A 26265-nucleotide genomic window follows, 5' to 3' on the forward strand; every position below is an offset into this window, starting at 1 on the left:
AGGGTGGGACTTGACCGATAGCTTTCAAACACACCTCGCAGCCTACCTTCGTCTTCCTCTCAGTAAGTCCACACTAGAACTACCCAAGGAAGACAGAAAGCACAGCTGCTTTGGATGTGACAGGGACGGGTCTCAGTGGGTCCCTGCCCCGCTCCACGCCATCGAGTCTCAAGTCCAGTGCCATTCCCAGTCAAAAAACTCCACCCTATTGTGCCTTTGGCGGATTGTAGTAACCATCACTCATCCAGCCTGGCACAGGTTTAAGCCCTTGGCACTCCCTAACTCAGTTAATCCTCTCAACAGCCATGGACCTCACCAAAGTTTCGTGATCTGCTCAGATGAGATGAAAATGAGGATTCAGAGCCCAGGCCAGCTACTTCCCCAACCCGTGCTGGGTTCTCAGGGGCCCAGGTCCTTTGCCCTGCCCCAGGTCCATATTAAGTACCGAGGGGGTGAGGTCCTATCCCCGAAGGGATTAGAGAATAAAAGGTGTCTGGCTGGCTAAGCCTGGAGACACTCAGGGGGAGGGATCTTTCCGGTTCTGGGTCCCCACCAAGGTGGAAGGAAGCTCATTATGCAGAGGCTGTGAGTGTGTGCCCACAGCTCCCTCCGCATCAACCACACATGCGAAGGTTTGACAGAGCACACAATTCACACAGGCCCTCATTAGGCAGCAGGCCCGCTCCTGCTTAATCCCAGGCAGGGAAAGAGCAAGGAAATTGGATCGGCCTATCTGTGCCCGAACAAAAGCCACTGGTGGGCTTCAGAACTGGCAAAGGCTATTTTCTAACGATGTGCCTCTTAGAAACCTGGGCTTGGAAGGAACGTTAGCAGCACAGAGTCGCCCAGCACAAATGATCCCTCAATTAGCACTTGTTCCTGCAAACCTCCCATGTGCCAGGCACTGGGTCTGGTGATGCTGGGGATGCAGACAGAAGTGACATCATCGGACGACAAGCATTTTGCGGATTGAGAGGCCTGGTCCAACCGGCTAGAAAGCCATGTCCCTGTACACCACACGCTGTCTTTGCATGGAGTGCGAATGAAGTTATCCACAGCTTGGCACCCAGGGTATGGTGAGAGCGGTACCGCTGCTTCTCTTCCTTCCTTCCTTCCTTCCCATCCATTCTTTCTGGACTCTGATGCAGCGTCCTCTTCCAGGTCACAGGGCAGTCTTGGACAGGTGGGAGCCCATCTGATGGGCTGGCATGAACCCCTGGGCCGGCGCCACCCACCATCCTGCCCGCCCACGGCCGGTCCATGTCCATAGGTTTCCCCAGCCTGCACTGAAATGACACAGGAGGCACTTGTTAACGTCTCAGGGCTGAGCGGGCCCTCGCTGGGCTGCTGTCACTCCTATTCAATGAGCACGATGGATGGGGTTGCCCATGGAAACCGCCCGCCTGATGTTCTGTGGCTGACTGAGACACTCGTTTCTGGAAGGGGATGATCTCCAGGGAGGTTTCCAATCAGGTTCCAGTAGGTGCTGAATCGTGTGGAAGCCTGGATCACTGGGGCCTGAGGAAGGCCGGCGACCCCGGGGCTTTTATTAGACTCACCCTGGGAGCTGGACTCAGAAACAGGACCAGGCTTTGGGACTCAATAGGCTTTGGAGTCCGTGCCTGACTCTGTCCTCACAGGGTGTTTACCTTGGGGAAGTCATGTGTCTCCCGGGTTCCTCTCCCAATCTGAAATAGGAACGCAACTCCCACCTCTGAAGGCGGGGGTGACCACTCACTCAGGGAGAGAGACAAGTCAGGGAGCCGTTACTCCTAAGTGGCCAGCGCACGCCAGTCATGAGGGAAGGCAGCCTTGGCCTTGTCTGAGCAGCGGTGATGGTTCACCGTGAACGGGAGAAGACCCTCGAGAACATCTGAGTTCCCAGCTGGTGCGCAGCGGCCACACACCTCCGAAGCAGGAAGCCACCTTCGCCGGACCCCAGACTTTTAGTTAAATACGCACGATTTTATTGATTGAAGAGATTAGGACAAAAACATTAAACCAAATACAGGACAAAGCACCAGAGGCCACAGATTCCCACCATGCATGTCACCAACCTCTCCTCCGCCCGGGTCCTTAAAAATACGGGGGGAGGCAAGGAAACAGGTCCTCCTCCTCGACACAGCACCATCCTCAAAGTGTGAGGCACCCCTCTCCTCTCCATCGTTTGTCATCGCAATAGAAGCCGGGGCACGCCCATGGCCGCCTTGTCTCCGCACACGAACGGGGGAGCCGCCCGCTCCGGAAGGGGCCGGCCGGGCTCCTTTTGGGCAGGCGTGAAGCATCCACGGTCCGCACATACATGCCACAGACGATAATGGAGCACAGATTCAAGTAACATTTACATACTAGAGTCCACGTGTCACCTACCCCAAAAACAGGACCAGTTCACAAAACGGATACAGGCAGTAAAATCCAAACAACTGAGGTACTGGGAACACAAGTATGTATGCCAAAGGAGTTCTGTATCATACAGCGATAGAAAAGCCATTAATAAAAAACATTGGCCACTCAAAATCAAATAAAGCTAGCTAGAAAAGCCAAAGGAAAGGTTATTTCAGGGACAGAAATACTCAAACAAGGAAAAAAAAAAATATATATATATATATAAATGTTAACGACAGCATGTAACATGTCATCCCAAGTCAACCCGTAATTGAAGTACTGGCTTAATACATCACAATGTGACATTTTCCTTAATAAATAGAAGAGTTCTCGAAGATACAAAGGTGCGTGTGGGGGTAGAAGCTGTTTTTATTTATAGCATCCTCGCTTTCAGCTTATTGTCTTTCCTGCTTATCCCTCCCGAGGGTTTCTGTCCGGACCAGAGGGCCTTTCCAAGCCACGAGGGTCATTCTTCCCGAAGAACACGTGTCCTGTATTTCATACATGGGGGACAACCTGCTTTGTTTCGCTCGCCTCCAATCAAACAAAGACAAAAATGCTTCCTTGAGAGCCACGGGGTGTAGAAGCTTCAGACTCGAAGCTTCCCGCTCTCTCACTCCCATCTCCGCCCAGCGGATGCCTCCCAGGCAACCCTGGTCCTCCAAGAGAAAAAAAAGACTAAGGAGGCGAAGGCCTTGCTCCTTTAGTCCTTTCTTTTTCCTTTCTTGAAACTATGAGGGCAGCGATGCTCTGGAAGTTTGACTTCTAAGAGCTTCTTCCTGCCCCAAACCAATGGGCACCAAACAGAATAGCTTATTAAAGGCCAGGCCCCCTCCCCTTTTCAAGGAGCCAAGAAAATGAACATGTCACTTCCTGACCGGGGTATGGAATACTTGACTTCGAAGGAATGAGTTGAGAGAGCGATTAAGAGACACAACTGGACTTTCCTTTTCTTTTAGTTTAGCACCCAGGTTTCATGTCAGTCTGTGTGCACCGAATTTTCTTTAAGTGACCGTTTAATTGTCAGATAGGTGGTTGGCTTGTTTCAAAAGGAAAAAAGAAAAAAAAGAAAAAAGAAAACCCTTGGCCGATTGTACCTTCCCTGAATCATGACAAGAAGTTAGATGCTAACAGTGCGATGCCGAGATGTGGGTTTGAGGCAGAGAGTTTCAATTCTGTCAGGATCTGCAACTAGTTTTGAACAAAATGAAAAGTGGGGTAGACGGAGCCAGCTGAGGGGGGGTGGTCTCGGGGCTACATCAGGGAGGAGAAACTGCGGGGGGCTTCCCCCTACCTCTGACCCGGCCCCAGAGCCCGACCCCACCCCACACCTCTCGCCCCCATGCTACATGTTCCGTCAGCTCCTTGAAGGTTTTCCTTCTTTGAACCAAGAAACCTGTGAGTGTCAGTGTCATTCCTGCTACGGAGCCAGGTGACGTGAGGTCCCTGGAGGAAGTCCCTTCGCTGCCCTCTGCCGCTCCAGTACCACCAGCCCAGTCTCTGTGGGGCGTGAGCTCAGTTAAAGAAAGGGTCCAAGTTCTCTTCCATGTTGACATCCGGCACCAGCTGGTCAGACACCTCCTTAGCACCATATCCTGAACTGGAGACGCTGAAATCTGTAGAAAACCAAGGATGGTCCAGAATTTCCTGCGAGGTCAGCCGCTCGGAAGGCTCCCGCCGCAGGATGCTCCGGATGAGGCACTTGGCCTTGGGCGACAGCGTCTCTGGAATGTTGAACTGGCCGCGCCGGATCTTGCTGAAGAGGGAACTGGGCTCAATGTCATGGAAAGGGTACCGCCCTACCAACATGGTGTACAGCATCACGCCCAGGCTCCACACGTCGGCGGCCTTGCCCGAGTAGCTGCCACTGGTGTTCAAGATCTCCGGGCTCACGTACGCTGGGCAGCCGTGCTTGTCGGAGAGCGAGTCATCGTCTCCCCGCAGAATGTAGGCATCTTCCAGGCTTTCCAGCTTGACCCGGGTCCTGCAAGGAAGGGAAAGACACATGAGCTCCTGAGGGTGCTCCGACACATCATTATAGCACAGCTCCTGCTAGGTGTCCAGCGACTCTTTCTCCTTCATTCATCCACTCACCAGCCTTCAACATTACTTACTGAACACCTTCTCTGTGGCCAACCCTCTTCCAGAGCTGGGGACACAAAAGTGAACAAGACGGACAAAGACTTTGCAGGAAGCTTACAACCTACTGGGGGACTCAACCCTTTGGCAAGTAAACAGGTCACAATAACAGCACTGCCTCGTCTTAGTGCTGAGGGAACAAGACATTAAGTCACCTGCTCCAAGTCACATCTGAGTAATGACTGGGATTCCCAAGATCTGAACTCAGATCCAACCAACTGGGAAGCTGAGAGAAGTCCTGTCCGCCTGGTAGACCCGGCACACACCGTCTGCAAGGACCTCTCACATTACTCAAGTGCCCTTTGGCCTCACACAATGCTTTGGTGAGACATGGAAGATTGTACAATCCTATTTTACAGGTAGGAACATGGAGGCTCAGAGTTTGAGTAACATGCTAAAAGCCTTTTAGCTGGGAAACAGAAGGCCTGACCTCATGTCTCCCTAAGTCAACCATGTTGCACATGTGTGCATGTGTGTGTGCTTGCATGCATGGGTGTGTGTGTATGAATAATAGCATGAGCTCAAGATCCTTCTCAAACTTGTCACACTGTCCCCAATCGTCGCCCTGCTGTGTGAGGACCACAGAGCTGGCTGACGCGAATGTAGGACTCTGCTGGGTGCACTGGGTAAGAACAGAGGTGGAGAAATTTCATGAAACTCTGAGTCTCTAGAATCTAGGCCTTTATACCAGTACAGTGGGTCTTGATATCATCACTGGGTATAAAATAAAGTAAGTACTCAGTAAACACTTTGGGTTGAATTCTCATCATTAGCTATACATGATTTCCAGTGAATGGAACTGAGGACCTGGATGTGAAGTGACTTGTTCAAGACTGAGGGCTGTCCCTGACCCAGCACCATAAGCTCACAGCCCAGTGTTCTCTGTTTAGCCAAGAGGCCTCCTAAGAATCCCTGTCTCCCCACCTTGCAATTCTTTAAGGGGAAAATGGAGAATTACTACCTTTTAGTGCTTAAAACCATAATCCTCCTCCTACTCTCCCGGCCCAGAACACTGCCACGCCCACAGAGTTCCAGTGGTTCTCAGGCCCCGTAAACTCAGTGAACCCTATTCCATCACCCCGATCAAGGCTTGCCACGAAGGTGACATAGGACAGGGAGGAGGGACTAGATTTAGGGTTAGAACCTCATAAATAGCACCAACTACGTCCTACAAGGTCCGTATCAGTCACATCAAGTGGTTCCTTCATCTCCCTGTTGCCCAGGTGTCATGAGGCTCACATGCGCAGAGAAGAGAAAAGTGCTTGGAAATACCACAAGGTCCTCCTCCGTCAGAGCCCTGACTCCGGTCCATCACTGCTATTTCTCGCCTTCCTCCTACTGCGCATCTTAGCCTTTTAGGGCGATGACCACCGCTGCTCAGAGAGCCCCAGAGAGGAGGCGAGTCTCAAACGCACCCAGGGAGAGCTCCACAGGAAATGTCTGAGAAAATCTTGGCTGAATCTAAGACCTCATATTTGCTTTTTGTTTTTAAATATATTTGCATTGATTTCAGAGAGGAAGGGAGAGGGAGAGACAGAAACATCAATGATGAGAGAGAATCATTCATCTGCTGCCTCCTACACGTCCCACACTGGGGATTGAGCCCACAACCCAGCCTGTGCCCTGACTGGGAATTGAACCGTGACCTCACAGTTCATAGTTCGACACTCACCCATTGAGCCACACAAGCCGGGCTAAGATCTCATATTTGGGTGGTAGCAGTTTCAAAGACCAAGGAGTGACAACTGCCCTGTACTCATTTCCACCCATGAGCAAGAAATGGTGTGGGTTGGAGCTAGGAGAGGGGACCGAGGCCAGACTTCTCCACCTGCTGTGTGGCTGTGGAGCAGTCACTCAACCTCTATGCTTCTCAGCCTCGCAGAGGACTGTTGAAGAAGGTAATCCTGCTTTGTTTTTTATTTTAGTTGTTTATTGTGGTAAAATTTGCATAAAATGTCCCACTTTTACCATTTTTAAGTGTAAGGTTCATTAGCATGAAGTACCTTTTCATTGTTGTGCATCTATCTAGACAAGACAGTCTGGACATCTGCCTGGATGGCCATCCCGGGGGTCTAGGACACGGAGCAGTGGATCTGTTACATGTGCTCCCCATGCACTATCGTACCCTGCGGTCCACACCACCCCCTCCTCCCCCGACAGCCTAGAAAAGCAGGAAGGGTCTAGGGGGCTAATCTGGAATGGTGCTGGCTAAGCACAGACCCCCTCTTGCTTTGCTTTTTCTCCTCTAGGGGGGCAGGTGGCGCTGACCCACAGCAGCCTCAGTACCCGCAGAGATTGGAGGTGAGTCAGTGAAATGCAAGGGGAGGAGGGGAGGGAAGCGCAAACCGCAGGCACAAGTGGGCTCTCTCCACAGCTTCCTCCACCCACTCTCACCCTTACACGCTCCTGCCGAGTTCAGGAGGGAGCCAGACTCCTCACCTCCAAGTTCACTGTCTCGGCAGCAGAGGAGCTGTGGGAATAATCATCGCAGTGGAAAGAACAGTAATAATGATAATAAGCCTACCCAGCAGGCGAGGGACACGGCGGAGTGAGCACTAAATCGGAATGGGGTCAAGCCCGGGGCTGGGCTCCTCTGCGGACATGCACCAGGTGAGGCCAACACCTTCGCCGAGGCCGCGGTGACCCGTGGGCATCTCAGCCTCGTCTTCAGCCACCATCCGTCTCTCCATCCCAGCCTCACCACTGTTCCTCAAACACGCAGACTGACCTGGGTCCTTCCTGGGGCCTTTGAACAGGGTCCCCTTCAGGACCTCACCCCAAATGCTCTTCCCCAGACGCCAGGGCAGCTCACTCCGGCTCTCTCAGGTCTCGGCACAAGTGAACTTCATGAAAGAGGCCTGGCCTGACCATCCCATATAGTGCGGCCCCCACCCCGCTGCTCCCTACCCCGTCACCACCTGAACATGACGCATCACCTTCCCATACTTAGGCATGTTCGCTCTATGTCTTATTCCCGTGTCATCTCGGGGTGATGGCCTCATTGCCCCCTGCAGGAGCCATGGCAGGTGGCTGAGGTCACTTGCACACAGAGACCATCACCTGTGTTACTGCTATGCCCTCAGCACCTGCCCTGGTCCCCGGCACACGGCAGACACGCCATCCACGGGTGAAAGGCAATCGCACAGTTATGCCCTCGGCGCTTCTGTGGGCTCAGCTTTAAAGAAACAATCACCAGCTGCCTACCTGGCCAGGCTTAGGTGAGGTCAAGTGAAGGAGCCATGGAAGACAGGAGGGTGCAGGGAGGTGCAACCCAGCCCTTCCAGGGACAGACTGCAGCGCCTCGAGCTCTTTTTGCTAAGCCACATCTAAAGCCCTGTCACTCTTATCCCTGTCCAGGTCACACCTGTAGGTTCAGACTCTCTCCCTCCCCGCCCCATCCCCTCCCCCAACGCCTTCCACCTCCAGGCAGCAGGGACCACACCTGCACCCTAAACCCTCTTCTGGGATCCTTCTCCAGAAAGGGCCCTAGAACATGCTTAAGGGCTCTCTCCTGTCAATGAACCCCTCCCTGCAGCTCCTCTCTCCTCCCCGCCCCACCTGGAGACGGGACTCAGCGGCTATGCAAATACCTAGGGAATTTGAGAGTGAAATCAAGACACCCCATGCGCTGTGCTCCAGCTGTTCCCGAGCTCACCCATCTGTTGTGTCCCTACCTGCTTGTCACATCCAGTGTGGTATGTGCCGGGGCAAGACAGCCACCCAGCCTACCAGTTCAACTCGAAAATTACCAGACAAAGACCAAGCTATGGTGCAGAACGTATGATAGGTGCCTACATCTGTTTTCAAAGTTCCTAAAATCAGCTTCCAAAGCACAAATGATCTTTCCTCCATGTGGGCCCTGAGCCTAATGCTCAGAGGCGGGGCAAGCTCGTCCGGCTAGCAAGGCTCGTTGGGGGCTGAGTGCTCGCCTCTCTCGGGGCTGTGAGCTCAGCCAGCGAGGCTCCAGCTAAGCGGGCAGCACAGGTGCGCCCAGGACCAGGGCAGCCGGCCTCAGGGGGCGGGAGCCTGCTCCCTGGATGGAGGCGCACACGCCTCCCAGGCAGGGGAGGGAGAAGGGAAGGAGAAGCCAGGAAAAGGACGCGGAGGAAGCAGCATCGCGGGCGTCTGACCTTGCCTGCTTCTGGGAACATCCTGAACTTGTTTACATCACTCCCAGGCAAGGGTCGAGGCGGCGGCCTGGGTTACGTCTTTAGACAAGGTCCTTCCAGGGTGTGCATGTCAGGGACCGAGCTGGGCTGGCGTTCCGGTCCAGTCCCCACGGGGACTTGTTACGCAAGGAAGGTCTCTGGGGCTTGACTCCCCCTCTGGGAATGGGGGCCACTGCCCTTCCTCTATAAAGCGGGTGCGGGAGGCCTGGCGGAGTACCTGCGTGGGTCCCAGTGGGAAGAAATGAATGAATCTGCTTTCCATGTCTGATGTCTCCTGAAGAGCCCGAGGACTATAAATTTCCAGGCGAAGAAATTGATTTTCGTGACCATTGGTGGGCCTCATAATTCAAATGTCCATCATGTGGGCATTTAAACTAGGAACTGGGGGTGCCGGCGTGACACGTGACACCCATTTTCTCAGTTCTGTGAGGATCCAGTGAGCGATGCTCTCATAGGACTTGTACAGTATCTGCTGAGAACCTAGCAACCCGGTGGCACATGCTGGCCACACAGATTGCGCTCACTAGTAAGCAGGGTCCCACTTCCACCCCAGAGCCTGGAGGGGAAGACAGATGGACAAGCCTCAGGCAGATGGACATGGGTGTGAACGCTATGCCCAGATTCCTTGCTCGGCTCTTTGCACTTGTTTTTTCCCCAACCTGGCATGTCCGTCCCCCGCCCGAGTGCCCAGCTCACTCCTGCTCCCTTTACTCAGCCCTGAGGGAGGTTTTCAGGATGGGCTTCCTTAGAGGCGGCAGATGAAGGATACAGATTCCCAAACGTGACGAGGAGGAACAGTGGAGATGCCGGTGACCAAAACGCTGTAAAGGACGGTGGCCATTTCCTGCGGCTTCTTGGAGGAGAGGGCCACGAGCCCAGGGCAGGATGGATTTGGCAGAGACGCTGCATCCCCGCATGCATCTTGCAACCTGGCCCGGGCCCAGGCACGGCACAGCCGGCTCTGCTTTCGACCTCTGAATGAACGTGGCTCGCCCGGGGCAGCCTGTGTACTTGGGGCCGGCCCAGCGAGTGCCAGGCCTAGTGTCGCTGGCTCCCGAGCCAGGTGAGGAAGCCAGAACCAGCAGGACACAGCTCTGCTCCCTGCCTTGCGGAGCAGCGCTGGCCTTCACATTTATAAATGAAAACATATGGCTACATGGACTGAAAAGGGCTCCTTCAGCTTTACAATTCCTGATTTTAAGTTTTATCTTTTTTTTTTTTTAATATATTTTATTGATATTTCACAGAGAGGAAAGGAGAGGGATAGAGAGTTAGAAACATCGATGAGAGAGAAACATCGATCAGCTGCCTCCTGCACACCTCCCACTGGGGATGTGCCCGCAACCAAGGTACATGCCCTTGACCGGAATCGAACCCGGGACCCTTCAGTCCACAGGCTGACGCTCTATCCACTGAGCCAAACTGGTTTCGGCTAAGTTTAATCTTTAAGCTTATAGGGGTAGCAACACTTCCTATATGGCATCCTTATGATATAATCATTATAGTAACAATAGCAACCACAAATTGAACGTCTAAAGGCTAGAATTTCTTGCCCGGCCAGTGGCTCAATGGGTTGGACATGGACCTCTGAACCAGAAGATCATGAGTTTGATTCCCAGTCAGGACACATGCCCGGGTTGCGGGCTCGATCCCCAGTGTGGGCCATGCAGGAGGCAGCCGGTCAAATAAATCTCTCATCATTGATGTTTCTGTCTCTCCCCCTCTCCCCTCTTCTCTGAAATCAATTTAAAATAAATAAATACTGGAATTTCTTCAGTCTAGGTCTCTATTTCTCTTAACAAAATTGAAAGGCAAATATTATATGTGCAAACTTCCTAAAAAGTAAGGAAACTAAGGCCCAGAGAATGGAATGTGCTGGGTCCTGTATAGGGCAATTGAAAAAAACTGAGCTCCGAATCCATGTCGGGAGGATCCTGAGGTGGGAGCCCTCTCCAAAGTGCATCGTGACACCAGCATCCCAGGTTTTCTCAGTCAAAAATGGGGACACTTTTAAGGAAAAACCTGGGTACACTGAGACCAACAGGGCCCAGGCCTATACAGAACATCACAAACATGCTCGAGTCGCTGTCACTCAGGAGGCGCACATGGGAAGCTGGACCTGCCCATTTACTAGATGACAAAACTGAGGTACAGCACACCGATGCGACCTGTCCAAGGTCTACTAGCAAATGAGTGGCTGAGCTCCGGTTCAAACCCAAGCGTTCGGCCTCCACATTTAGTGCTCCTTCCAAAACCTCAAAACTGGCCTCCCCAAGCAGATCAGGCCTGGCTTTTAAACCTTTACACAGCGCCCTGGGCTCTGGGCAGGAAGGGATGAGGACAGGCTGGGCCAGGGCGGGGCTGGGCTGGGAGTTCAGCCAGGCAACGTGGGCCTGGCCAGGATGGGAAGTCCGGTGGCCTGAGGTCAGTGGAATCCGGAGAAGTCATTGAAGGCCATTCCAGGGGGTGGGTCCAAGCCGGCCAAGGGTCGAGCGAGAACCATCAGCTGCAGCCAGGTCTGGCCTTGCTCTGCCTGCTACTGCAATGCTACCACCCTTGGCCATCGGTCCTGGTGCCAGCCAGCAGCCACCTGGGGCTGTAGCTGAGGGGGAAAGGGAGGGGAGGAATTAGGGAAGGACCATCCCAGCACCAAGCCAACCTGGCAGCCACCACTGGGTCTCTACGGGCCGCGAAACTCTTCCCAATAAACCTTCACTCCTTTCATCCTGGTTCCTATGCGCATACATTTTTCCAACAGTCCCCTCTGAGAGCCACCAATGCACCAGGTCCAATGAACAGGCCAGCTCCAAGGCCAAGCTGCTCACCAATGAGCAGAGAGCAGCCGGGACACCAGGAAGGGTGACGCTTCAGGGAGAGAAGAGTCCCCAGGGAGGGGCCCAGGAGAGGGGCTGGTGAGCTGTGCAGGGAGCTGTACACTCTGGGCACCTCACAGGCCTATCAGGGAGCTGGGCTTGATGAAGGAGATACAGCCGTGGGCAAACTACGGCCCGTGGGCCGAATCCGGCTGTTCTATCCGGTTCTCTTGCTCTCCCCTCCGCTCCTTTACTTTGAATTTATTAGTTCACACAAACACTCCATCCATGCTTTTGTTCCGGCCCTCCGGTCCAGTGTAAGAGCCTATTGTGGCCCTCGAGTCAAAAAGTTTGCCCACCCCTGGTTAGAAAGATGACGCACCTGCTAGGAAGTCCCACAGTTGGGATGAGAATCTCAGTCCAACTCCTGCCCCCAGGTGTTCCCACTGCACCGCTGCCTGGCCTCGCCTCGTGCATGGGCCTCATGCTCGGGCCTCATGCTCGGGCCTCATGCACGGGCCTGCGTTAACTGCCTGCAGGAACGGTCGCTGGAGCCTTCTTGGCCCCTGGGAGAGCGGGGGAAGCCACAACCTCCACCAACGCCTTCTCTTCAGGAAGGTATAGCACAGCCTGCCGTCTCCATAGGAACAGGCAGGGAATCCCCGGACAGACAAAGCAGCTCAGGGCTCCTCATCAAGGCGCCAATGGCCTCCCGCTGCCCTGCACTTAGCCCCACTCCTGCTGGATCCCCGACCCCAAATCAATCATTCCCCGATGGCCTCCCAGACAGGTGTCTGTGCACCAACCTACTGCTAATGCTGGGACGCGGGCTCAGCCAGCCCTGTTCTCCCTGACAGCCAGGTGCACCTGCCCAGGTGCTTAGGGTCCAGAACTTTCCTTCCATGCCCCATGGGCAGGGTGGGGCCAGGGCACAGGCCAGTCCCTTCAGCCTCCTCTGTCTCCTCACAGAGTCCCCCCAAAGCATGTCCTTCCCTACACACAACATGTTGGGAATTCCAGGCCTTTGCTCAAACTCCCTTCCCTCCTGTTGAGTCTATTCCTAAGCAGCGACCCCCAGAGAGCTCCCCACACACTGCGCTTAGGCCCTTCCTAAGGGAAATGACACCCCAACACAGACACCTATGGCAGGGTCTTAAGGAAGTGCCGCTTCTGTGTAAATCGTTCAGCGCAGGTGGAAACGCTGGGTGGATTTCTCGCGCGATGTGGACCTGGGAAAGTGGTTCCCACGGCAGATCCATCTGTTCGTCCTTCAGGCTCGCATCCGGGCAATGACACCCATGGTCCGCACTCCTCCTTGCCCCCCTCATTCTGTCCCTAGAATCCAATCCAAGCTGCACCTACTCCATGAAGGAGGTCTTCACTGATTCAGTGCCCACCACGTTCCAGGAGTGGGGACCAAGCAACAGCACCCGAGATGCAGACATGGGCACGCAGAACAGAGAGACGCCCTGTGACAGAGAGTGGGGGCTGGGAAGGGGACTCCTCACCATCCTGGGGAAAAGGGGGGGTACCTGGGCCTTCCCCAAGGGTCGGTAGTGGTCAACATAAAGGAGGGAATTCCAGGAGCTCATGGCACGGGCTGTCAACGAAAGGAAGCAGAGTCCGGTCTCCAGGGCTCGGTGCCTGCCTGCTACGCTCTGTTGGATCTTACAGCTTCAACAGAGGCAAGAGCAGCCTGGAGATCTAAAGGAAGAGCCAGGACAGATGCTAACAACAGAGAAAGAGCCCTGACCCAGGTTGGGGAGGGAGGGAGAAACATCCCCACCCCCAGCTTGAGGAACGGGGGGGTGGGGGGGGGGAGGGGTTGGAACAGGTGGCCCCAGGTTCCTACATGGGGTCCCAGCTCCCTCCTGCAGACACGGCCACAGATCAGCTTCCACAGAGCACAGGAAATGAAATGTGTGACGTCAATTGATAAAGATCTTCTAACCAAAGAAGAAACATGTACAGAGGCATGTTTTCCCATTCACAGGGGCATTTCTGTGCAATGAGATGTCAACACCGAGCCTGGACTGGGGGCAGGGAGTGAGGGGGGGCGGGGAGTGAGGGGGGCGGAGAGTGAGGGGTGGCAAGGAGCCTTGTCCCCAGGGAGAGGAGTCAAGCTGGCAAAACAGGGACTCCTTTCAGCAGCCCTCCCTGCACCCAAGGCTGCCCCAGCTTAGAGGACTCCTCCTACCCCAAGTCAGCGAGCTGGCCCTGGGTCACCCAGAGAGACTGACCCCCGTGACGGGGAGGCTCAGGCCAGCAGATGCAAATTCAAAGCCACGCACGGGTTCCACGCACGCATTCACTGACTCCCAGGGGGAAAGTCTTGTTCTGCCCACGGAGGGGGCGCTCCGAGCAGAGGCGGTGAGGTGACTTGGCAAGGTTAAGTGCAAGAGCAGAGATCCCTATCCAGACAGTGGCTCTGCCTCCACACGGGAGTAACCAGCCTCTCCCAAGCGCAGGCCTCCCCGGAGAGGCTCAGACTGCAACACGGGGCCCCAAAGAACAGCTGACCATGCAGACCACTCTCATGCCACAGCAGGCCAGGGGGGCTGGAGGACACAGGACAAGGGCACACCCTTTGGGGATTTGGGCACTGCCTTCTATCAGATTCAAGGCCCAACCCACACTCAGGGGGGCCCCTCCCATGCAGATTTGACCATAGGAACTGTGGATGCAAAGGGTGTGCCCAGGACGAATTCAACCAGGGCTGGGGTTTAACGTTCTCAAAACAGAAACCAAAGAAGGGGGCTGTGCCTGCAGAAACATCAGGGCCAGAGGAGGAGCAGGGCAGGAAACAGGGCCGGTCCAGGCCCTTCACTTCCTGGTGAGCTTGGTGTCCACCTTCCTTTGCGTACATCTTGTCAACCTTCTGGCCTTTCAGAGCAGAAGGTTCCACAGCCCATGCCCTTGACCTCTATCAGTCACCCTCCCAGCACTGATTCAGTGATGATAACTCAACAGAGAGAAGAGGATGTGGCTTCAATCTGAACCCTGACATCACAAGAGCCCCCACTCTTCACAGAAATGGCTGCCGGAGAGACGGGCCACATTCCCCCAGGAACCCACAGAACCCTGGGAACTGCTCACCGTAGTGGTTCGGTTTCATCAATGACTCTAGGACCAGCTGTCCATCAGTGAGTGCCCGCCCCATCCTATGCGTCGCAGTATCCTCTCCTTGAACTTTCGCAACCACCTCTCAGGGATGCCACCGTTATTTCAGCTTGGAGGAAGCTGCAGCTCAGAAGCATTATATCGCGTATCCAAGATCAGGTGGCTCCTAAGTGGTAGAGCCAGAATTTGCATCTCGAGCCCCAATCGAAATAAAACAGAAGCAGGAGGGTCTGAGATGCTGCGAATTCAACCCCGAGGCAGAAGGCAAGGGCACACGGGCTTCGGGTCTAAGGCAAGGCTGAGTGTCATCTGTGTACAACGTCCGCAGAGTGACCGTGGGAAATGACTTCCGGTGCTGGCAGTGCCACTCGATGGCTGACCACGGACTCAGAGTTCCAGGTGGTCCAGGAGATGGAAAGTCTACGCGTGGGAGCCACCCACAGGCAGGTCTCCTTCTGGGCCAGGTGACGCCAAGTTCACTGGGTCATGCTTGTGCCTCTTATCACTTTCAAGGGCATCAAGGAAGGAGACGCCTCTCTCTGAGAAGACTGATGTGCAAACATTTGAAGATTAATAATGAAGCAGCCCTTCCAAGTCTCTTCTATGCTTTCCCTTTGAGGACCAGTGCACAAAGGTTCAGAAAGCAGGCAAATGCCATCATTTCCCTTCCAAAAGTCTTTCAGATTCAACCCAGTTTCCCCACAGTGCCTATCAGGAGAGGGCGCTCAGTCCTACTGAAACGCCTATGGATTAGGTCCTCGTTACCAGGATAGAAGGTGAGATCTGTCAGCAGCGAGGCCCCAACAAGGTCCCAGGGCCCCTGCAGGACTCCTGTTCCCTGCAGGCCACTGTGCGGGCCACGGAGACTCGTCTGCTGGGAATCACGAGGGACAAATATGACTGATACGTGACCAACCAGGGTCTCACACTCTGCAATCAAGGGTTTCAAAACCAAAACATTAAGAAGGAAAAGGCTACTAGGCATGATCTCCCTTTGACAAAAACGTGACAGTTGGTTAAAAAAAAAATCTTAGCAGCTACTGATGAGAACATTGAGTACGACCTTCTCAGACCTACCAGACAGAGACACTTGTCATGTTCAGAACAGCAAGTCCCCTGGGACCACAACAGGCCCTGGGGCTCTGGGGTGAAGTGACAGGATTTCCAGGCTAGTGCCATTGCCAAACAGGTTGTGTGACCTTGAGCAAGGTCACGTAACTCCTGGATGGCCATCACCACCGATCGGGTGGAGCGGTTCTCCTCCCCCGTGGTCCCTCGGGAGAGCAGGGCTGCAGGGACCACGTGCTCTCAGACATTCGGGGGACAGATGACAGGCAGTTGCTAATGTTTTCTTTTTCAAAGGCAAATGCTCCTTAAAATGCAAAAGGGTTCAGCTTTGACACGTTTGCTCCAGGGAACGGTTCTGGGTTCCCAAATCATCTGGGACACTTTTTCTAGTTCTTTCTAGAAAAGGCCAGGCTCTTTTGCAAGAGTCAAACGTAACTGAAGCGAACACCAGCGATCAGAGTCCTCCGGCTGGAAGCTTCTTGCATCTTGGTGTGTCTTCCCGAGGCCCAAGGCCATCAGGGATGTGGGCTTTGCCAAGGCATGGTCCTTGGCAACTTTTCTACCCGCTGTCACAAAGGGCAGGCCAGGCCTGGGGAAAGCCCTCCAAGGGCGAGAGTGTGAGCTCTGCTCAGCCCTGGTTTGCAGCCAGCTGGCTGTGGGCACCGGAGCAAGCTCACCTCTGGGGCTGGCTCCCCAGACCCTCGGGAACTCCCAGACGCCACTCCTGCTCTATGTCCTGTGACCTGGGACATCCACCCTACTCTGCCTCACTTCACAAACAGGCATGTACCATGGTGAGCCATGGCTGGACATGCCACCCCGTGTGTTTGCTGATGCCTGAAACTCCTCTCTGAAGAGAGGGGATCAAAGATGGTGCTTCCAAAGGGGATCCCGGGGACAGGGCATCCACCTGCTGCCCTACTCCTTCTGTCGGGCAAGTGGCTTTCTTGGGAGCTGTCTCATCAGAGAATCCGCCCAGACGACTGACGGCTCTTTCCCACCGCGCTGCCCTCCGGAGCCCCCCTCAGTGAACCGGACATGCGATTGTCACCTCTCCAGTTTATAGGGAGAAGTCAGTTGCAGGATAACCTTAGAGAAGGACCTTATAGATGCCACCAAATATTAACTCTTACATTTGTAGTTACGGTTCACGGATACATCTCCAAGAAAGGCGGAACACAGGAAGGCAAAATCTCACTCATATGTGGGATCTAATAAACAGAATAAAGTGGTGAACAAAATAGATCCAGGGACACAGAAGCATAGAACAGACTGCTGAATCTTAGGGGGGAAGGCTGGGGTGGATGGGTGGGAAGAGATCAACCAAAGAACTGTATGCATATATGCATATCCCAAGGACACAGACAATAGGGTGGTGAAGGCCTGGAGGGTGGCGGGGGGGGGCGCAGCTAGAAGGGGTCAGTAGAGTTTTGAAAAAAGGGGACAATAAAGATTTGTTTTTTAAAAAGGGTGCCTTTTCAGATATAGATCTACCTTCCAAATGAGATACAAAGAAGCACATGCCTGAATGTTTCAGCTCAGAAAGACCTTGCAGCCAATATAACAGAGCCCGGATGGAGATAAGGCACTGGAGGCTGGGGGAGGGGACCGGTCTCAGGTCACACAGGATGTTAAAGGCAAAACCAGGATAAGGGCCTGGGCCTGCAGACTCCAAGGGCAGAGGCCTCTAAGGTGAAGAAAAGATAAGCACCCCCCACACTCTCTTAGGGTATCTCTCTCTTCTTCAGTTTGTTAACAAAACTAAAAGCCATTCACTATCGAGACCCGGATGTAACTGCCACAGATTCCTCTGATACCCCTTAATGGGTATAAATACGGGATGATAACCAACCTCTGTGGGTCTGGGGAGCCCAGGGCTGTCTGCACTTTGTACACCCCTCTGGATTATAAGCGCTCATGGAATTATTCCATTTGAGTTACGCAGCCACAGGCCCTCCACCCTTGCGAATCCCCAAATGCTTCCCAGACATTTACTTCCCCATCAGCTCAAAGCACACGATGGGGAAACCCGCGCCCGTGCCACTGGACCTGCCTCCTCCGGATGCTCTCAGACGCCCATAATCAACAGCCTCCAGGGGTCCTCAAACTACAGCCCGCGGGCCACATGCGGCCCGCCGAGGACATTTACCCGGCCCGCAGGGTGCCGCTGCCTGTCCTGCTTAGCAGCCGACTCATCCCGGGCCTGCAGTGCGCATAGGAATTTGTTCATAGTTTTTTTAAAAAACTATAGTCCAGCCCTCCAACGGTCTGAGGGACAGTGACCTGGCCCCCTGTTGAAAAAGTTTGAGGACCCCTGGCACATACCACAGGCCACTGGGGCGGGTGGCAAACAGACCGGAAGGCAGAGTGGCCAGATAGCAAGCCCTGCGCGCGCACAAAAGGCATTCCAGCAATGCGAGCCGAGGGCGCGGATGGCGCGTGCTAGACCTGCATCCAGGCGGCGTGCGGCCGCTCGGTGACCATGGACTTGCACGCCACTATCCACTTGCCCAACAGGCAGCCCCGAGAATTCCGTGACATCACGCACGTAGGCCCTCTAGGCCAATTCTTGGAATAGTCAGCACTGAAGATAAATCGGCTGCCTCCACCCCTCTACAAAAGCGCATTATTAAAAAAGGAAGAAGGAACTTGAAAGAGGTTTTTCAATCAAAGTCAGCTGGAGGAAAAGGCAGGGCCCCCGTGGGGTCTGCTAAATAGAATGTAATGAGTTAATGGAAGAGCCAGAAATGGAACCCAGATGCCCAGCATCCTGTCCAGCTGTCTCCCAAAATAACCGAGACCTTCGCGGGGCCGGGGATGTGCCGCGCAGGCTCCTCACCTGGAAGGCCGGTCCTTCCCACGTTGCCTAGAACATTCCTCTTTCAAGTCTTGGCCCCAGACTCATCTCTCTTATAAAAAAACCTTCTTGACTCTGAATCCTAGTTGGTACTGCCATCCCAGCCCCCAATCCCATCTGACCCACGACATCCCTTTGTTTAGGGCCTGTAACACCATCTTTGTAGGTCAGGTGACTAGGAAATGTATCTTGCTATTCATAACACTAAGGACTGTGACTAATACTATGTGTTTAGGAAATATCCATTGAAGGAGGGAATGAATGAATGAATGAATGAATATTAAAGGACGGATGTCAGGCACTGAAGAGAGGGTTTTGAGAGGGAGTGTGTGGAAGAGAGGGTTTTGAAAATCTTGCCTCGTTCACATTGAAGATGCCACCCAGGCTGGCAGCCACTTTCAGAGTTCAGAACACCAAAACCAAAATAGGGAGCAGGTCACAAAACACCCTGCACCTGTCCTGTGAGCATCTGAGAACACCTTGGGAGGAGGGGTGACTCTTTTTCACGGGCACCTCAAGCCTTAGGATATTCACCCCTTTGTCTGTCCCTCTGAGCTGTCTTCCCCACACCCAGACAACAGGCAGCAGAACAGCCTCCATCCGGCTCTCAGCAGGCTCGGAGCAGCCGTTGCAGCACTCGGGTGTGGACGGAGATGAGACTCACCTCTCTTCGTCCTTAAAGATGAATTTCCGTAGCTTGAGGTCACGCAGCACCAGCCCCCCGTCGTGGCAGTGGGCCACGGCAGAGGCGATCTGGTAGAACAGTCTGGCCGCCTCCTCCTCCCTCAGCTTCTTGCACGTGCGGACGAAGGAATGCATGTCTCCATAGCTCCGCTCAAAGAACACATAGGCTTTGGTCTCCCCCAGGATAATTTCGGTGATTTGGTTGATGTTGCTGTGGGCAGACAGGCAAAAGCATGGGGCCAGGGACTCCTGGTAGCAGCTGATATCAAACACCTAGGGCAGAATGAACAACAAGACCAGGAGTCAGAGGGGGCCTCTTGGACGGCCAATCACAGAATGCGAGCACCTCCCACAGGGACCGGCTTCTGAGATGACCAATGGTGTGCTGACCTTGAACCCAGACCCGCCCCCCTGCCCCCGGGCCTGTGTCCTGCCAGCTGTGTGGCCTTGAAGAAGTCGCTGAACCTCTCTGGGCCTCCAAGACGTCATGTGTAATATGGGCAAATGCTATTTGGGAGGATGATATGAAAAAGTGAAGGTAAAAAGTGTTTTGCAAGACAAAGAACTTACCACAAAAGGTCGGTTTTATTATTTTTCTCTCCCAATTGACTCTGTTTAAGAAGAATGAATGCAAAACTTGAGAATGACCCATCCCAAGCTACACAGATAACACCTTATATTCCTTCAGGGAAAAAAAAATAAAGAAAAGAAAAATGTACATGGACACTATTCAGCTACCTGTATAACCATTATAGACCACATACTTGGTGCAATACAACTGTGTCATATAGCACTATACGACACATTAGCAGTTACTAGATTACATACCCAGGCTCCCACACCTTCATTTCACAGATGTGGAAATGGAGCCTCAGAGAACAGGTCCCATCCAGCCCCTGGTGGCAGGGCTGGGAATAGGCCGCTGTCCTCGCTCCTGGGAAGGCAGACATGCTCCCGTCCCTCTTCCCTCCACAGATTCTAGCTCAATGAATCAGTTATGCAACGATTCCCTATGAATCAAAACGAGCCTGCGAAATACCGCCTCATCGTGGGGTTATTTAAAGAGAAAACCCACCCTCCACACCTTTTTGCAACAGACATGAGAGGTTATTCGCCTGCAGAGAGTTCTGAGGGTGAAAAAATACATAAATAAAAAAGCTTTCATTCATCTGCAGCCCTCCCCTGAGTCAGGGCCACAGAGCCCTGGGCTTGGAATGTGGTTTCACCATCTGCCTGTGAATGTGGGTTCGAGAATCTATCCTGTGCCTGCAGGAGTGGGGGCCGGCGTGGGTGGGGCGCTTCCCTGGAGAGCAGGATCTCGCTCTAACAACAAGAGGCTTCGTGTGATCAGCGCGCCATCATTTCACTTCTGGTGTTTCTTTTTCATGAGTTGAAACCTGCTCTCCCTCAGCAGCATTTTGCAGGGCAGTGGGGAAAATGCTGGCCTAGAAATCGCCAAATTTGAGGCTCTGATCCTGGCTGGCTGGGCCACCGCTAATCTGGCTGAGGTGGATACGAAGCCCTTAGGGTCACGGGCCTCCCCCCCTCTTCATAATCAGGAGACGTTGATTTAGGACCCCATCGACCTTTTGGGGGTCTGGATCCCACAGGAGAACCTGATAAAAGCTCTTAGCCGACAACGCCCATTCCCAAATGCACCCAGGATACTGGGTTTCTTTTCAGAGAAGACACAGGCCTCCTGAAACTCATCCACGGAGGCAGGCTGCCATCTCAGAATCCATGAGTGAAGTCGCTCTCGGCTTCAAAAAATAAAACCTATGAATCAGACAGGGTGAGCAAGAACCTCCGGAGCGCCTGTGGAAACCCTGGGCGAGGAAGCTAAGTAACTTTGTGAATGAACCCTCAGGAGCCAGCTCAGGAAAGCCCTCGATTTTAAGAATGAGTCCTTCAGCATCTCCAGGGACCACAAATCACACCCCGAAGCTGTCAAAGGATGACCTCCACGCGCTGACCCCGGAGGTCCATTCAATTAAGCATCTGCAATGCTTGAGTCAACTGTAACACCCAGACTGCAGGGGCAGGGGCCCCGGCGCCTCGAAAACCTGAAAACCTCGGCGGGTGCAGACGCTGCTCTCACAGAACCGCCGCGTGTCTGACACCGGCTGCAGGCTCCGTGGCCCGTGCTCCTGGGGTTATTTACAATATACTTCCCGTTTCAAGCGCATTTTTTTTTTTAAATAAAAAGTGATTCTTTTGCTCAGCACCTTTAGTCTATGGTCCCGCCCAAGGCTGAAACACTGAATGTAGATTTAAAAAAAGAAGACTGAACATCTTCATGGCAGGTTAGCCATAGCCTTTGTAGGGGAGACCAAGCTCCAAGATGGTGGACAGAGAATGAAAAATAAAGCCGGGACTAACGTTTTCCCAAATGGGCAGGAACCAAACGTTTATTAGCAGCTATAACAGGCTTTTATGGGCTTGGATTGGTATTGAAACCATCACCTTCAAGTGCAAAATTGAGCCATGAGCCTGGTTGGCAGCTGCTTTTGAATGTTTAATTTGGACCCTTAGGTATATAAAGTGACAGTTCAGATAAAGCAGTAAGATTGGGCCATCTTTAATAGCATTTGCAAAAAAAGAAAAGAAAATGGGGGGGGGGCATTCTGCCAAGATAGTAGTATGTCAGTCTGCACAGTAACTACCAGCACTTCCATGAAAGCCATAAGCTACAGGCCCTTATAGCCCCCCTTCCTCCCTTTGCTTACGGTAGGCATGGGGACAAAAAAGCAGGCTTGACTCTTTGGGTTCAATGACCCTCCCCCCCCATCATGTCCCATAGAATTCTCCATACAGTCCTCTGTAATAAGTGGCATCTTTACATTTGATCTGTTTTTGCAAATACTTTTTTTCTTGGGTCAACACAGAGCTGGGAGACAAGAACTCTCGATTTTCAGACATCACAAGGGACGTAATCAATGCATAGGTTTCGCTCAGCCTGGCAGTGAGCTAAGCGCCCACAGTATACATCTGAGGGCAGTTCACAGAAGCCGCCTTGAACCACCACTTCGAGCTTCCAAGCACATCCCGCACTCCACTGCGCTTGCCTAAGAAGCCACCCCATCATCACCCCTGGTAAGGAGGCAGGAACACAGAAGCTGCTGGGTCTTAAAGGGATGACCTCTGTCAAGCAGAACAATGATACTGCACTTAAATCCACTCGCAGCCACACAGTAATTGGCGAGGGGCTGATTCGATCTTTGCAATCACAAAACCAGCAGATTAAGTACAGTTAGGGGCCAGAGAGCAGGTCTGCAAATGCCACCGTGAGGTCAGCCCAACGTGAAATATGTCTCGAAGAATCTGAACAGAGAAAGGAAGAGCAGGGGCCCGAGGCACCTCTGCTTTTTAAACAAAGAAATAACAGCGAGACGCTGCTGCAGAATCGGGTGGCCGAGTCCCCTCGCTTCAAAGCACCTCCAGGCTTTGGAAAAAAAAATAGGAAAATGCTGTGCCCAAGTTGAGCAAAAGGAGCGAAAACGCTCACTGCTGGGTGACTGTGCATATTTCCTAGCAGAGTGGCCGCTCTGTGGAATTCATTCATTTCAAAGGATGACTACCCTATTGTGCAACGCTGTCGGTCTTCAGAGTTCCAGCCCAGCTCTGAATAGCCTACTGAATTTTGGTAAACCAGGCACAGTTGCTCTGGGTGTCAATAACTCAGAAGATGCAAACTACCAAATGCTCGGTGCAAGCAGAGAGCAGCATTTAAAAGAGTCTCTTCCTTTCCCCCCAGGTCTGATCCGAGCAATCGCCAAACTGACTGGGGAGCGCCACAAACCCATGTTTTACAATGAAGCACTCCAGTCCCCTAGGAAATAAAGTCTGTGGTTAATGGTAAAAGTGTCAGGCAATTCAAAGACAGCAGCGGCCCCCACTCCTGATGGCCCCCCTCTCCACCACATCCCCCTACCCCCCAACTCCCACTCCCACCCTCGGGCGGGGGGGTGGGAAATAACAGTGAGCAAATCTAAAATGAAGTGACAATGAGCTCTTGATCTATGTCCAATTCCTCGGTAGAGGTGTGCTCTAATGTCCTTTTTTTTTTTTTTTGCAACTATCCTCCTGCTCATCCCCTCGACTGGTGCCCCGTGGGTGCCTACAAAGACACACAGACACACTTGCATAAACCAGTCACTGTTCGGGGTCAAAGACAAAAAGGAAATCGTAGGGTCCATCTCTGCATTAGGGAGAATATCCCTGAGGCTCCAAACCTTACAGGCAAAGGTGTGTGTGTGTGGGGGGGGGGGGGGGGAGGGGCAGGGGCGGCAGGGGCTGGGGAGAGGGGGTGCGCCAGGGGCCTTCAAGCACGGAAGTCTGGGGATGAGAAGAAACAGACACAAGCCAGGGACCCAGAGGAGTCACTGTTTCCTACACCCGGAGGTGTGCAGGCGGCTTTGATTTCCACCCACAGCCCTCCTTTTAAGGCTCCAGGCAGCAGAAAGCTCCCTGCGCCGGGCCCCTCGGCTCAGCCGGAGGGGACACCTTTGTGCGTGTCTTTTAAAGGGCACCTTCGGAACAAAGCTTGAACACCTGCACGCTGCTCGGAACAATGGCTGCGAAAGGAACCCAGTCATCTGTGCCTTGAAATGAGCGGGGGATTCCCTGCTCCCGGCTGGAAGGGGAGGGGGCGAGACCCCCCGGGAGAAATCCCCTGGGCGGTGGGACTCAGGGTCGCGCGCGCGGAGGCGCTCCACGAGCCCCCTGGGGCCACGCGTGTCCGTGGCCCTCGCGAGGTCCCGCCGCCCTCGCCGCTCCGGGCTTTCCCACGACGCCCCCGCCGCAGCCCTCCCCATTGTCTGCAGCCTCTGAAAACTTCGCCACAACTAGTCGCAGGGGAACAAATAAATAAAGAAGCCCATTTACCAAGGCCACGGGTATCACCCGAGAATCTCCCTCCCCCCAGACTCCGGGCTGGGCGACCTCCCGCCCCCTCCGGCCCCCTCCAAAGGCCTGGGAATCTTTTTGAAAAGACAAAAAAAAGCCAAACCCCACCGAGGGCTCGTTACCTTGCACACCAGCTCCTCTCCGCTGTGCAGATGCACCGCGCGGAAAACGCGGTCTCCCTCCAGAGGCTCCAACAATAAGTATTTCCCGATGCAAGAAACGCAATGCGACAAGTTCGGAGTCTCCGGCGGGCTCGGGGAGCCGAGGTTCGGGCTGAAACTCTGGCTGGGCTCGGCGGACCTTATAGACGACAACTCTTCGAAATCCTGGGTTTTGTTCCGCGATCTCCCATATCTCGCTATTGTGATGGGGGTAGACCTGTGTATGTTCATGAGTGTGGGGATCGCACACGACCAACACACAAAAACCCGCTGGAGGGATGAGTCGCTGGTGAGTGCGGCTGCAGGCGCCTCCGTGCCACGGATTTTAAAAGGGGGCGCGAGGGGAGGGGACGGGAAGGGGGCTACGCGGAGAAGGAGTTAGAAGCCCCAAAAGGGCGCAGCTGGGCACCTGGTCTGCTCCGAGAGCCCGGCTCCCGGGGGGGTACTCGGTCGGCAGCGGCTCGGGTCCTTTTGTTACCCCAAAGCAGCCAGCGATGTGCAGAATCGCCGCACTTTTAGTTTCTCTCTCCCTCTGTTCCCAACGTGGATCTAGGCGAGGAGCCGGGTTGCTGAAATGGGAGCTGCAGCGCCGGGTCCCCCGGAGCGACCCCCACGCAGGCTTCAGACTTGCAGGCGGGTTGGAGTTTGGTGCAATCTTCGGGGAGCGCACGGCGGCCGCTTGCTCTCCACGCGTTAGAAACCCGACAAAAAGAGAAAGGAAATCGGCACGGGTCTACCGGCTCGCGCCGCGCGGCAGACGGAATCCTCGCTGCACCCCCTTTTTTGGTGGAAAGGGTGGGGGGCGTGGAAGGGGGGGTTGCCGGAGAGGGTAGTTATCTACGATTTAACTGTAGATGGCGTCTGAGGCTTTTCCAAGATCGCAAGAGCTCTCCCAAGAATTAAACAAACAGACCAAAAAAAAAAAAAAAAAAAAAAGCAAGGGAGCATTTAACTTAGAGCGGTCAGCGCTGCCAACAAAAGATTGCAAAAGCTGGGCGCGGAGTGGCGGCGCGGGCCGGGCGCAGGTACCGCGACAAAGCGCAGGGCTTGGCCGGCCGGCCGGCGGTCAGCACAGGCTCATGCTGCCGCCGCTCGCTGGTGCTTCGAACGGTCCTCCGAAAAGAGGGAGAAGTGCGGGCAGAGTCCAGGGCAGATCAATGGTCTCCGATTTCCCAGGCTGGCCCGAGCTTCCGGGGTCCTCCGGGCGCTGGAAGGGGATGCGCCCCCAGCCCTGCCAGCCCGCGGCGTTCCTTCCCGCTGGGTCACTGGATCCTGCCTTGGAAAGAATTTGCAACCACTCCGGCTTCCCCTAACCTAAACCCGATTTGCCTGGAAGGATTGGTTTTGGAGGAAATTGCCGGCTTTTCTTCCTCTTCTTTTATTTGTTCCTTTCCCCCTCGGAGGTAAAAGGAACGAGTATTTAAAACTGAAGGGGATGGCCGACGGTGCCCGAGGCCAATCCCCGAGCTCAGCACGCCCGCATCTCCCGGCGAGGCGGTATTAATAGTTACTTACGTGGCCGGGATCTCTAAGCTAGCGGGGCCGGCCGGGTGTGCGCCTGTGTGCGCGCGCGCCTCGCTCGCGCTCGGTCTCCCCATTCAATGTCACCGACACATTTCCACCGAGTCTCCGCCCCCTCCCCCCGCACCCCTCCACGGCACTCGCCATTGGCTCATCCTGGAGCCGGCCCCGCCCCGCCCCCGCGCGGGCTCTCCTCATTGAGCCGCGCGCCCATCAATCAACCTGGAGGCTGCCAGTCCGCGGGCGGCTCCAGCGCCCGCCGGCGGCGCGGGCGGCTGCCTCTGCCATTGCAGCTCCGGGGGCCGGGCGCGGGCGCTGGCCCCCCGCTCCGGGCTCGGTCCCGGCTCGGTAAACAAAGTGCAATATCCTTCCGCGGCTCCAGGGCTGGGGAGTGAGCGCATTCGCCGCGGAGAGGATCCGGGCGGCGCCTCAACTACCCACGG

At 54.3% G+C, this 26265-nt stretch overlaps 1 protein-coding gene across 1 annotated transcript; it reads right to left on the reverse strand.

The window, feature by feature from the left end:
- Positions 1 to 1954: 1954 nt before the first annotated feature.
- TRIB2 (tribbles pseudokinase 2) lies at positions 1955 to 25860 on the reverse strand. Its single transcript, XM_080683428.1, has 3 exons — positions 24263 to 25860; positions 19216 to 19508; positions 1955 to 4369 (listed from the first exon to the last, which is right to left on the reverse strand). The coding sequence occupies exons 1-3, from the start codon at positions 24530 to 24532 to the stop codon at positions 3901 to 3903; spliced, it is 1032 nt and encodes a 343-aa protein (XP_080539554.1). The 5' UTR covers positions 24533 to 25860; the 3' UTR covers positions 1955 to 3900.
- Positions 25861 to 26265: the final 405 nt, after the last annotated feature.

This window comes from Plecotus auritus, assembly GCF_963455305.1.
Source record: "Plecotus auritus genome assembly, chromosome: 8".
NCBI classification, from domain to species: Eukaryota; Metazoa; Chordata; class Mammalia; order Chiroptera; family Vespertilionidae; genus Plecotus; species Plecotus auritus.